Consider the following 14,410-nt stretch of genomic DNA (forward strand, 5'->3'; position numbering starts at 1 on the left):
TGTTGTCCTTGACTATTGTTTAAATTGGTTTGATGTTCCGAAACACTTAAGTGTGACAAACATGCAAAGGAACAGGAAATGAGGAAGGGGGCAAACACTTTTTCACACCACTGTAGTTTTAATTCATTCGTAATTGTCATAAAGTATTCATATCAATTGATTCCATGCATTTTGCTATATATTAATATTTTTATATTTTTACACGTGTACAATTCATTAGAAAATATTGCACATTAATTGAACATTCCAACAAGGAGTTGGTACACATATTATGAGATACAAGCAATAATTGGAACATGATTTTGTAAAATGGCGTTAATGACTATACAGATATCGCAAAAAAAAACACAAAAATTAAAATTAAAATAGAAATAAAAAAGAAACAAATGAAGAAGGAACGACCATCAAAAGGATTCATTACGTATGTACACGCGGTTGTTGTTAGCTCTACGCGTTTCAAGGCCTTATAGCCTATCATCAGGAGCAAAATCGTGGTAAAGATCTATAAATGAAATAAAAAGTAGTTAGGCTGACAGAAAAATGCTTAAAGTGGTTGTAAACCTCCATTTTCAATTTGCACCTATAGGTAAGCCTTTAATAAGGCTTACCTATAGGTACAGTAAATATCTCCTAAACGTGCGCCGTTTAGGAGATATTTACTCTGTACTGCGTGGATGGCATCTAACATCTTTTTCTCATATGGGGAATATGTGCAGCCTATCATGAGCAAACCGAGAAGGACTAACAATGTGTGCAACAATTACACTCTTCCCCCTATTTATGAAGAGGATACCATCTAGGTCCTTCAAAGTGTTTCACAGAACCCGAGGTAGTTCGATATTTGGGGACCCACGAAATGCATCATAAAAATTTGCTGAAATCCCCCCCCCCTGCCATCGACTCTAGAATATTGTAAATGACTTGGCTTGAATACAACAAATTCAACATTACTCTACAGTATATTGTGAACTCATAACATATCATTGTGTGTCAGGTTCCTATAAGGTGTCAGGATGTCACTGTCTATTTCTCCATGGAGGAGTGGGAGTATTTAGAAGGACACAAGGATCTCTACAAGGACGTCATGATGGACAATCAGCCGCCCCTCACATCACCGGGTAAGAGGAGACTTTATTGTAAAGGAGAGAGCAGTACGGAGGCTCCACCTAGATCCCCCATCATCTGATAAACACATAGAAACAATGTATTCAGTCAGTGTGTGTGTTTCCTACAGATGGATCCAGTAATGGGAGCCCACCAGAGAGATGTCCCCGTCCTCTGTATTCCCGGGATTCCACACAGGAAGATCACACCATCCCCCACCATCATCAGGTAGATGAGGAACAATCACTGATAGTATCATTAGGATCTGTACATTATCTGTATTGTTACCATTGATGTCATTTTTATTATATATTCAGATTGGAAACCTCAGGAATTATAATGTTGTTAAAGAAGAGTATAAAGAGGAGGATGAGGAGTATGGTCTGATGGAGGAACGTTCTGAAGGACACAAGGATCTCTACAAGGACATTAAGACAGAGTCCCCTAATAACAGAAACCCACCAGAGAGATGTCCCCGTCCTCTGTATTCCCAGGATTCCACACGGGAAGGTCACACCATCCCCCATCATCATCAGGTAGGTGGAGTTGAGGGTCTGCAACATAAAGTGATTGAACACTCTGGCATGTGGAGACGATGTGTGGACTCTGTTAGGGTTAATCCTGTGTCTAGGGTGGTCCCTTTACCTTTCAGACCTCAGATCCGATGTATTATGTAATTCAGATATATCTGGAATCGGTTCTCAAAGAACGATGAAATGACACTCGTACGATGCTGCGCTCTAAGCCCTTGTACACACGCTTGGACATTCCGACAACAAAATCCGTCGGATTTTGTCCGACGGATTTTGTCCGAAACTGGTGTTGCATACACACGGTCGGACAAAGTTGTTGGAAATTCCGATCGTTTGTAACGTGATGGCGTAATTTAGTTACGACTATGTTCAGGCTAGTAGCCAATAGCTTTGGTCTCAGAATTTGATCTGAGCATGCGTGGCACTTTGTCCGATCGGAATTCTCTATAAACGATCGGACTTCGTCCGATCGAGTCATGTTATCGGAAAATTTTATATCCAGCTCTCAAACTTTGTCGGTCGGACATTCCGACTGAAAAAGTCCGATGGAGCCCACACACTGTCGGATTATCCGACAACACGATCCGATCGGACATTTTCCGTCGGAATATCCGACCGTGTGTACAAGGTCTTAGAACTGATTGTATTGAGTTATCAAAAAAATAATTCTTCTAGCAATTTACACGTCACACAGAATTTTCATAATAAGACATGCGTAGTAGATATTAAGGCGGTTACAGCAGGTTAAGACGAGAAGCTTCTGTTCATTGTTCTGCAGTAGCTGAAGGAATGTGGAGAAAATGTGTGAAAGTTCAGATAAGGAGTGAGTGAGAACACTTGAGTGAGAAGAATCTCATGCTGAGACAGATATTTGAGAAGTTAAAGGGGTGTTCAAACTGTACATATCAGAAATGGACATATGTGAATATTAAGATGGCTGACAAGACAAGATGGAGTTTTAGCATAACCTTTCAGACTCTACAAGATGATATTTTCTATGTGATCTCACATCATAAATACTTCTATGTTACAGATGTTATTTTCTTCCATTCTGTTGGTTTAGGGTGAAGATCTGATGAACATGAAAGTTGAGGGTGAAGTAGAAGAGACGTATGTGAGGGATGATCAGCAATATACGGAGGAGGCTGGAATGATGAGGACATTCAAAGAGGAGGACACTCCTACAGAGATCAGCACAGGTGAGTAATAATATATTCTTCTGTTATCTGTTAACTTGCTCTGTTACTGCACTTTGATTGGCCTAGAGCAGTGATGGCGAACCTTGGCACCCCAGATGTTTTGGAACTACATTTCCCATACTACACTGCAGAGTGCCAGTGCATCATGGGAAATGTAGTTCCAAAACATCTGGGGTGCTAAGGTTCGCCATCACTGGCCTAGAGTATCGAGGGAGATGAGTGATATCAGCCAATAATAGGTTGAAAATAGTCAACCTCGGGAACTGATACCCGTCCTGCACATTAGATCATCTTTCTCTCAGATAAACCCCCTTTTCTGTGCTGCAGATATAATTTATAAATGTTCTGGGGTTCAGATGGCTGTATTAGGATTAGCACAGTGTAAATATGATAATAATGTTTATTCCTTTCCTGGACTGGTCCCTCGTCTTGGAGCAGATTTATAGCTAGAGATGTTAACATAAAACTCTATTTACAGTCTTGCCAGGATGGAAAGTAAATAGTAACAACAAAACTGAAAAACTTATCTTTAGAGAACTAAATACTGCTTCATGCTCCCTCCAGTGCTGCCTATCACCAGAAGTCTGGGCCTATTGTCACTTGTTCTCTAATAGTCTGAACTTTGAATCTCTTCATTATCAGAGATCACATGACCCAGTGCCTAGATTTGTGCTTGTGTGGATGCACCTCCCAGTCCCCATTGGTTCCTGCTCTTCTGACAAAGCTGTGCAAATGTAGAGGTGATCTGAGAGGAGGAATGAAGGCCCTTTCGGCTGAGATGGGGAATATTCCCAGCTGGTTAGGACATCTACAGATGATATCTGCTCAGTAAAACCTATCTATTACAGATAGGATCTTCAATGAACCCTCTTGTATCTATTGGTCATGTTTTTGTATTTTTCCAGAACACGCCATCAAGAAACCCTCAAAGGATCATCTCACTTTATTTCCAGGTTGTAAAATGGAAGATAAGGACATCACAAGAGATTGTGCAGGAGAAAAGACAATGAGCTCAGCTATTGATGGAGGACTTCACAGTGTGGATGGACCAACAAGTCCCTCTGAGTCTGAGCAACCTCGTACTGTGAGGGATGGTGCCGGAATTCAGGGGGAGGAGAAATTTCCCTGTCCTGAATGTGGGGAAAGTTTTAGCTCTGAATTAAGTCTTACTGTACATCAGAAATCTCACAAGGGTGAGAAGCTTCATTCCTGTTCTGAATGCGAGAAATGTTTTCTTCATGAATCAGAACTTGTCATACATCACAGATCTCACACAGGAGAGAAGCCGTATTCCTGCTCAAAATGTGGAAAATGTTTTACACGGAAATCACAACTTAATAGACATCAGAGATCTCACACGGGGGAGAAGCCGTATTCCTGCCCTGAGTGTGGGAAATGTTTTTTACAGAGTTCAGACCTTGTTAGACATCAGAGGTCTCACACGGGGGATAAGCCATATTCCTGCCCTGAGTGCGGGAAATGTTTTTCACAAATATCAGTCCTTTATAGACATCAGGGATCTCACCCTGCGGATAAGCCATACTCCTGCCCTGAGTGTAGGGGATTTTTTTCACGGAAATTAGATCTTATTAAACATCAGAGAATGCACACGGGAGAGAAGCCAAATCCTTGTTCTGAGTGCGGCAAATGTTTTACACAGAAATCAAAACTTGTTCGACATCAGAGGATTCACACAGGAGAAAGGCCATACTCCTGCCCTGAGTGCGGGAAATGTTTTGCACAGAAATCTGACCTTGTTAAACATCAGAGATTGCACACAGGAGAGAAGCCGTATTCCTGTCCTGAGTGCAGAAAATGTTTTTCGTGGTTTTCCTCTCTTTACAAACATCAGAAGGCTCACACGGGGGAGAATCCATTTTCCTGTCCAGAATGTGGGAAATGTTTTTCACAGAAATCACATCTTGTTATGCATCAGGAATTGCACACAAGAGAGGAGCTGTATACCTGTTCTGAGTGTGGGAAATGTTTTTCACAGAAATCAGACCTAATTATACATCAGAGGACTCACAGAGGGATGTAGAAATTAGTGAACGTACCTAGGTTCCGTTTATGAGAACCTGAATGTTAATCTGTACCCCATCAAAGTCAATAGGAGCAGAATCTTTCAAATCAAATCAGGTTATTTCTAAGGTGAATAGGCGAATTGATGACATTACCAGATGCTAGGTGTTAAGGCTGGAATGATGAGGACATTCAAAGAGGGGGGACACTCCTACAGAGATCAGCACAGGTGAGCCATAATATATTCTTCTCTTATCTGTTAACTTGCTCTGTTACTGCACTTTGATTGGCCCAGAGTATCGAGGGAGATGAGTGATATCAGCCAAAATTAGGTTGAAAATAGTCAACCTCGGGAACTTCGCTCAGCCCTTCCGTCTCTGAGCTGGCCGCTCAGCTGTCGGCTCATTTCCAGCTCCTATCTCTCCACAGTTACTCAACTGTTGATGATATCCTGCTCATCAGTCCTGCCTACTTAAGCCGTCCAGTCCAGAGGATCTCTGCCTTTGCCTTGGTCAACATCACAGAGACTATCTCCTGCAATCCTGTTCAAGACTTGCTTTGCTGACACCCCTTCTGGCTCCAGATCCTGCTTGCTGTTCCACTACATTGATCCCTGACTTCTGGCTTGGCTGACTATCCATTGTGGTTATTGAACTTTGGCTATGTTTTGACTACGTTTGTTCTTTTTACTTTTATTATTAAACAAGTGTGATTTAACCGTACTTCTGTTTCGGCCTGATTTCATGGTTTCTGACACTAGGATGCCAGTGGCCAAACAGTCACTGCAGTGGTATAGTGTTATGGTGCAAAATAAAAAGCACAGGGTCCCCCCAAAATCAATTCCAGACCCTTTATCATGGATAAGTGTGTGGTGTGGATTTTTAGAAAAACGTATTCACAAAATAATTAAAAAAAATACTGAAACCTCAGAAACGCCTATTGTGGGTGTCCTCCGTGACATTGCTGACAAAACATGATCAATGATGTCACACTGAATACCCCGCCCCTTTGCATGTTTTCTGTTGCTAGTCATGAAGACATTATTTATGTTGAGTATCCACTGGGAGCAAACTTGTTTTTTTTGCCTAGTTGACTGGCATCAATACTGGATGTATCTCTTTGTATCTTTCTGTCCTGCATACAATCAGTAAAGGTCAAGTAAACATCACTTTGTGTCTGATCCTTGACTGATACCGCTACACAACACTTGGCACCTATGAACAACATCAGCTTTGTCAGACAATGGTGACAGAAATAGTGCAATTGTAGAGACCTGTGGAAAACCCCCAACAGGGGAACAGATCACAACTGCCACCATAACTCCTTTATTTCTAGTGGGATTATTGCCACAGCAGCTGCACAAGTTCTCAGGTCCAGATCAGGATCTAGACAATTGGATCAGGAGACTGAAGAGTCTGATCCCATCATATGGGATTTTTTTTTTACAATCAGCAGACAGAGTTGGCTATCAATACCCTGGAAGGGGAGGCAAGGAAATCTCGGGGGATGATCAAATCTCCCTAGACAAAATAGTCAGCCACACTAACCCTCCTGAAGTGTCCAGGATGTATTTTGGAGGGACCTGATGCCTTTTTTTTTGTGTCTTGCCCCCCCTTAAAATCCATATCAGACCACTATTCAGATAAGGGTCTGATATGGATTTTTAAGAGATTCCTACATTGTGTGTTTTTTGTTTTTGTTTTGTTTTTTATGAAAAAAAAATTGCGAAAAAAACTGCTGTTGAATGTTCAAATTGCAAATTCCACAATTCCAGACCCTTTGGGCCTGGTGTGTAATTCAAGTTATATCCCATGCAAAAGAAAAAAAAAAAGATGTCCTGCAAAATATCATACGTAAAATATCTTACTTCCTCTTCCTCCTGGGACCAATTCTGTTTAACTTGTTCATAAATGATATAGAGGTAGGAATAAATAGTTCAATCTCAGTATTTGCTGACAATACAAAGCTAAGCAGGGCAATAACTTCAGAGCAGGGTATAGAAACTTTACAGTAAGACCTCAACAAAATAGAGGAGTGGGCAAACACATGCCAAATGAGATTCAATGTAGGGAAATGTAACGTCATGCACTTGGGGGCTAAAAATATTAATGCAATTTACACGCTATGGGGAGAACCTCTGGGGGAATTGAGGATGAAAAAATATCTGGGGGTTCTAATTGATGACAGACTCTGCTATAGCATGCAATGCCAAGCTGCAGCATGCAACACCAGCAGAATATTAGCATGCATTAAAAATCTATTAACTCTACGCCCTTGTACACACGGTCGGAGATTCCGACAACCAAATCAGTCGGATTATGTCCGACGGATTTTGTCCGAAACTGTTGCATACACACGGTCGGACGAAGTTGTCAGAAAATCTGATCGTTCTGAACGTGATGACGTTATTTCGTTACGACGGGACTACGTTCAGGCTAGTAGCCAATAGCTTTGATGTAGGAATTTGATCTGAGCATGCGTGGCACTTTGTCCGATCGGAATTCTCTACACATGATCGGAGTATATCCGATCGGAGCATTTTGTCAGAAAATATTTCCAGCAAGTTGGAAAATTTGGTCCGACAGTCCGATGCAGACCACACACAGTCGGAATATCCGACAAAAAGAGCTCAGATCGGACACATTCCGTCGGAATCTCCGATCGTGTGTACAAGGGCTACCACTTTACAAAACTCTGGTCCGGCCACATCTTGAGTATATCGTCTAGTTCTGGTCTCCAGTCCTCAGGAAGGATGTGCTGGAACTGGAGAATTCAGAGAAGGGCAACAAAACTAATAAGGGGACTATAGGATCTGTTATCGGAAATGATTACAAACATTAAACGCTTATGAGGAGATATAATAGCAATATACAAATATATGAATTGTGATTCTAGCATTGGGAGGAAACTATTCAGTCTCAGATCACTCAAGAAGACACAGGGCCACTCAATGAAGTTGGACAAGAAGCAGTTTAACCTTAAACTTACTTAAACGGTTCTTAACTGTTAGCCCTTGTACACACGGTCGGAGATTCCGACAACCAAATCCATCGGATTTTGTCCGACGGATTTTATCCGAAACTGTTGTATACACACGGTCGGACGAAGTTGTCGGAAAATCCAACGTGATGACGTTATTTAGTTACGACGGGACTATGTTCAGGCTAGTAGCCAGTAGCTTTGATGTAGGAATTTGATCTGAGCATGCGTGGCACTTTGTCCGATCGTAATTCTCTACACATGATCGGAGTATGTCCGATCGGAGCATTTTGTCGGAAAATATTTCCGGCAAGTTGGAAAATTTGGTCCGACGGATATTCCGACGGAAACAGTCCGATGCAGACCACACACAGTCGGAATATCCGCCAAAACGCTACGATCGGACACATTCCGTCGGAATCTCCGATCGTGTGTACAAGGGCTAAGAGCGGTAAGGATGTATAACTCCCTTCCATGGTTTCAGTGGGAAGTGTCGCTAATTAAAAAAATGTTTAGATGGGCATCTTACTGAACACAGTTTACAGGGATCTGGGAAATGGTAGACATAATGCACATACCCACAAAGGTTGAACTGGATGGATTGGTGTCTTTATTCAGCCTTACCAACTATGACTCTTTGAAACATGTCTATTCAATTCCATGGAGTCTGACTGCTCCTTGCTATATGTATGGGATGGGAGCTGTCTACTGTCTGTAGCGCTTACCCCTGAAGGAACCCTTTTTTTTCGTGGATCCCCTGTTCCCAGAGTTCATCACTCTGTAAGCAGCACCACACTCTCTGACACATTCTGGGTGTAGAGGGGATATTTATTGCAAAAACATGTAGCACCCTCCTAGCGTACAATGCTAGATACATTTAGTTTTTGGCTCCTGTAGGCGAGAGAGCCATGATGGTTTCTTCTGGTCTGTTTAGGTTTGACAGTCTGGAGGGTTTTATTGCTTCCCCCTGCCTCTAGAAGAAGCTTCTAGAGCTTAGGGAGGCAAAATTAAAATAACCAGCCTGGGCATTTATTGGGGCCTATCCAATCCCTGGGGAGGTGTGCCCAGATGGTGGCTGGGCATGCTGATAAATAGTCTGGATCCCTGAAGAGATGGTCTCTCTCCAGGAGGATCCCAAAGCTTTAGCAGCTGCTGCTCTTATGCAGCCCGTGGACTTTGTAACTGGTCTGGAGGCCCCAGCAGTGCCAGTGACAGGGCTAAGGGCCTCTTCCTATAAGCTGATTGAAGGACTTTACCAAAGAGATCTCATCTAAAGAAGATCGTCTCACTCATTGATAGGTGTCTAGAGGAAGCTGGAAGGTGGCAACCACCTTGGGGACTTGTGAGTAATGACCTTGAATTGATCATTGTGACTGTGTGCTTTGGGATAGTAGTGCCAGAGGTTGCTGGTGCTGAGACAGCTCTCACTAGATTTTAGATGCTGGCCATTCCCGTCCTCAACAGAATTCTGGACTATGAGCTTAGAGAAGCATGCCCTCCTGTATTGTGCAATGTTTTGAGATTGCACTGGGTATCAATAGCTGTGCATTGTTGCAGGGCAACCACATGCCAAAGAGACTTGCTTCATGGTCTTCATCAGTGAGGCCTTAGACTGTTCAGAGTGTCACCTCATGGTCCCCAGCTGTGAGCATTTAGACTGCCCAACATGCACATTTACTTAAAGGAGAAGTAGGGCCAAAGGTATTTTGGCCCTACTTCTGTGGGTTACAAGAGTGCACTTAGTTTGCCATTCCTGTGATCCATATTCAGCCGACAGTGGGCTAAAGCCTACTGTTACAGAGTTTGTCCAGGCTCTGCAAGGATCCTGACCATATTGTCGGGATTTGCCTAGATACCTGACCGGCAGCTGGCTCAACCTCTTGGTGGTGTGCTCCAACCCCACCACAGCCCGGCACTCAAATGAGGGCTGGAGGGGCAGAACACAGAGCAGTGTTTGACAGTCAAGAGCTCTCTACTAACTGAAGACTGAGAACTGAGCTATCAGCGGTCATCTAATTACTCAGTTATCAGTCTTAGAATCGACATGTGGCAGATGCAGCATCAGATCCCTATGGGGGTAGCACTATAAATATATACAATACGACAATAACCAAAAATATGAAAACAGTAATAACCCCTGAAACACATAAGTAAAAAAAGTACAAAATAGAGTATACAGTTGGTAATATGCAGGGAGCTCCAGTGTAAGGACAATACAAGATGCACCAACTACTGGCCAGTATGTTGGGGCACAAATCCAGCAGAAACACTCAGATATAGTCCCTCCTGACCAGGGTATAGGCACCTGCACTGTATCCTAAGCAAACAATACTGTTCCTCTTTATTGGGTGTAGTGGGGTTTGACCAGCAGCCTCTCACCAACTCATGGGGTACCAGCTGGTCTACCTCAGTTCTCAGCTGCTCAACAAAGTCAGCTGCTTTCTCTTCAATGGTCAGGGAAGCACCAGTCAGCAATGGTGGCATTCTACCCAGCAATCAGGTGGCAACACCAGTCAGAGACAGTGACAGTCTCATGTACCAGGAGATGTCCGCTACTCTACCTCTCTGTATCCCTGATGCAGTGGCAAAAAACTTCTGATAACCTACAGCACAGTCTGTCTCCCACATCTGCTCCAAGCCTGGGAACAGTTCTGCCTTTTCCTCTTCACAGAATCTTAGTCATGCTGGGATGTGTAGGGCCATTGCCAAGTTGACACACAGGTTCAGTCTGTCTGCGGATTTCATCTCCACAAGTCTTTTTCTGCCAGCAGGATCTTGTTGTCTCAGGAGCAGGGGTCAAGTCCTGGGGAAAAAAGTGTGGGAACTCCCACCCAAGATCCACTCCCCCCACCAAAAAAAACAAAAAACGATACGCTCATATGCACAAACGCTTCAAAAGTGGTATTTTTCATCCAATTTTCGTATTGTGTGTATGAAGCTTAACTGTTAGTACATAAAAAAAAAAAACAATTCTCAATAAACATAAATACGGTAATTCTCTGAATAATCAGCATTCATTCAATTGTGCTTCCATGCAAATGTGAACATCATGTTCTGATCTTTATTGGGGAATGTTATTTTGTATATAGAGTGTTTATGTGGCGAGTTTACACTTTTCATTGAACAGAGTTTGGATAACACAGGGTTAAACAGAAAGGTCATAAATGAACTGCACATTATCTGGACAGAATGCTTGGGGAGATAGTGATGTGTTCCTGCTTAGGAGATATATGTTAGCTTGGGGGGGCTGCAAACTCTGCAGGGCTCCAACACACACTCGCTGCTATTCCAACCTAAGCTATTTCCACATAAACTTCCCTCCTGGCATTAAACTTTGCCAGGTATTGTGCTCAGCTTACCACCCCAAACTGATGTTCCTCCCTCAGCTCAACTCTCTCCCTGCATGTCCTGTGAGCAGAATAGCTGTGCTCCTCCTCTGGGTTCTCTCATCATATGGCACTGAAGATAGAGGAGGGGGGATTCAGCGGAACACACAGAGCAAGTATGTAGCACCTGCCATACAGCTCGCATACTTCAAAGTCTTGCAGGACATGGCTGCTAATGGGAACTGAGTTCCTGTTGTGGAAAAAGTACAGGAACTCCGTTCCCGTGAGTTCCCGCAGGACTTGAGCCCTGCCCAGGAGGCACATCAGTCTATGGGTCAGTCACAATCCATCCAGCATATGTATTTGCTCACCCAAAATGGCTGCCCCCTGGGTTGAACATTCTCCAAAGCTGAGCATTGTTTATGGTTTTCATCAAAATGGTCACTGGTGTCACAGGTAAGGAGCAAAACAAGGAAAGCTTTTGTAACCAATAGGTACTGTACACACCACTAACCATGTGTGGTCATGACCATATTTAATCAATGACATCTCCTGAAATTGTATCACACTCGCCTTGCTCATAGATCACCAAGAATGGGTTGGCAACCTAATAGTGTCCCATGGGAAATCCCTTGCTAGTTCTCAGGATTTTGAGAAGTGGTATAAATATGGCAGGGGGTTACATGCTTTGCCAATGCCAATAACTGGTTTTGATAACGAAGTGGGATAACTGGGCTTGGACTTGACAGCAAAGTGCACTTGCTGGCCCTGGACTTGACACCTAAATGGGCTAGCCGGATCTCAGCATGGCATCTTGGGTGAGCTAGCTTTACAGCATGATGGGGTAAATTAAACTGGAATTGTTTGCTAAATGGTATAGCTTGGGTTTGGTCTTGACAGTTGATTATACTATCTGAGCTTTATGGTCCAGTGCTTGCTGGGTTGCATCCACATTGCTAGATTATGTGATTGATGATGGATTTACATTGCTGAGCATTTATATTTAATAAAAGAGTTCATCACTGTATGTGTGTTTTTTTTTTTTTGCATTCACTATTTTTCTTTTGCTAATCAGTAACCAGGGGTACTATGTACATTGAGAAGTACAAATATCTGGGGGCTAACTTATCCCAAAAGGGGCTTCCAGATTATAAATTAACCCCTGCAAAAAACATCATCCTCTTGCATACCAAATGTGAGAATTAAACCCTTGTCCTTGTCAGCTTGGAGTAACTGTGTCTTGTCAGGCGGGCCATCAGTGGCAAGGTACCCTCCCAATGTTTAGGGCATGTGGCCTGGTATGGTTCAGGAGGGAGAGTGCATGCCAGTTGTCCCACATTCCTTGCTTGCCGGGTTGCATGCTCAGATAAAGGTCTGCTATGGAATTTGAGGGGTCGCCATGATTTTCTTTGTGTGGGATGTCCACTTAAAATCCATACCAGACATCATCAAGGATGAGTCATAAACAGAAGAGGCCATGATAGAGAGCGAGCTGGACACACCTGAGAGAGCAGGCTGAACTAGTTTGGGATTGAGCCTTGTTTGCATGAGAACCTTCTCCTTGGGACCCCTGAAGCCAAGGGGATAATTCAAAACCTCAGTGTGGGACTGATAGCTTGCCACTGAGCCATTACCTTTTTTTGCCATTGAACCAAAGCTGTGGACTATTTAGTGTTTGTATTTTCTGAAGTAAGCTGTTTTTTTTATGGACTGTTTAAAAACACAAAAAAAGACTGTGACTTTTATAAGTGGCTGGTGTTGATCCTGGGCTCCTATATGACACCTCTTATTGGTCAGTCTAGATCTGGCCATAGCTGAAAGGTCACGCAGTGCATTATGGTTTAAAATGATTGGCCCACCGTTAATCTGTGCTAACATGAATTTTGAACCCAGAGGATTTAGCTTGAACCCATGGTAGTGGTTAAACTGAACCCTATCTCTAGTATGCACCTCTAGTAAGGCTGTCTTTACTCTATGAAACATTTCCCAGGGCTGCAGTTCCTCAAGTTGGTGATCTCACTTATATTGAGTGGATGCAAACATAGGAAGTCTCTATTTTTTCTACAGACAGGAAGCTCAATCAAAGAAGAAATATTCCCATAGTTTTGGTTTTCGGTGGGACAAAAAATACTCAAAAGGCCCGTGGCTACACCCAGAGGAAAGGACCTGGCGCTGGAGCCCAGAACAGGCTCCAGCGCCAGGTCCTTTCCTCTGGGTGTAACCACAGGCTTTAGGCCAATCCCAAGGGTGACGCTGTTTTAAAAGGCGAGTATATGGATTGCTTAGTGTTGGAGCAATGGGTCCACATACTAGCAGCCAGATTAGTATGTTTTCTCTGCATTCCTACCACCTACATGTCTCTCTTCTCCTCTGCTTATTTCCTGCATGTCTGCTCCAGTCTGTTTCTCTTTTTTTATACCCACTACCACAGCGCTGCAATAAAATCTCACCTGTTCTTGGCTGCAACCTAATTGGGTGAGTCAAAGGACTGCAACCTGGACCCCGCCACATCTCCACCTCTAGGAGCTCTGGTGAAGACCAGACAGTATCTTAAATTGTGCGTCTAAGTCCTTTTCAGAACAAAAATATTACAGCGCACACATGCAAAACTAACATTTACATCCAGCAAGGCTTTTTAAAAACACCTAGACATTTTCAAAAAACATTATAAAAAAATATGGGGATTTGTTCACACCATATTGCTATACGATGCTTAAGCCCACTTACTGCGACAAAGTACCCCATGATTAGTGGGTCCTACACTATCCATAAACTAGGAGATCCTGCTCCTCTGAACCATGGGAGCTATACTCCTCTATATGGGAGAACATAAGGTCTCCACCATGACACAGGTGGTCACTAATGAGAGGTACTTAGTGGGGTGCTCCACTCAACAGGATTTGGTCAGAATCCATACAATAGACAAACAAGATATTTGGGGGCACACCCTAAAAAAATGCATAAAGATGGTGCTGCCATAAGACCATACAACAGAACAAAAATATTACAGCGCACACATGCAAAACTAACATTTACCTCCAGCAAGGCCTTTTAAAAACACCTAGACATTTTCAAAATACATTGTCAAAAAAATATGGGGATTTGGTCACACCTTATTGCTATATGGTGCTTAAGCACACTTACCGCGACAAAGTACCCCATGATTAGTGGGTACCACAAATATCTTGTTTGTCTATTGACCACTAATGACCACATATTTTTTTGATAATGTCTTTTGAAAAACCAG

General features: G+C 42.9%; 1 protein-coding gene across 1 annotated transcript in view; it reads left to right on the top strand.

Annotated features, from left to right (window-relative positions):
* Positions 1-14,410, top strand: part of LOC143989513 (uncharacterized) — a 283,774-nt gene that overhangs the window by 43,239 nt on the left and 226,125 nt on the right. The window contains 4 exon segments of the mRNA XM_077489650.1: positions 995-1,118; positions 1,235-1,332; positions 1,422-1,640; positions 2,701-2,836. Coding sequence (XP_077345776.1) covers positions 995-1,118; positions 1,235-1,332; positions 1,422-1,640; positions 2,701-2,836 — 577 coding nt within the window.

Source organism: Lithobates pipiens, unplaced genomic scaffold (genome assembly GCF_037356315.1).
Source record: "Lithobates pipiens isolate NorthernLeopardFrog02 unplaced genomic scaffold, aLitPip1_a1.2 Scaffold_18, whole genome shotgun sequence".
Lineage (NCBI taxonomy): Eukaryota > Metazoa > Chordata > Amphibia > Anura > Ranidae > Lithobates > Lithobates pipiens.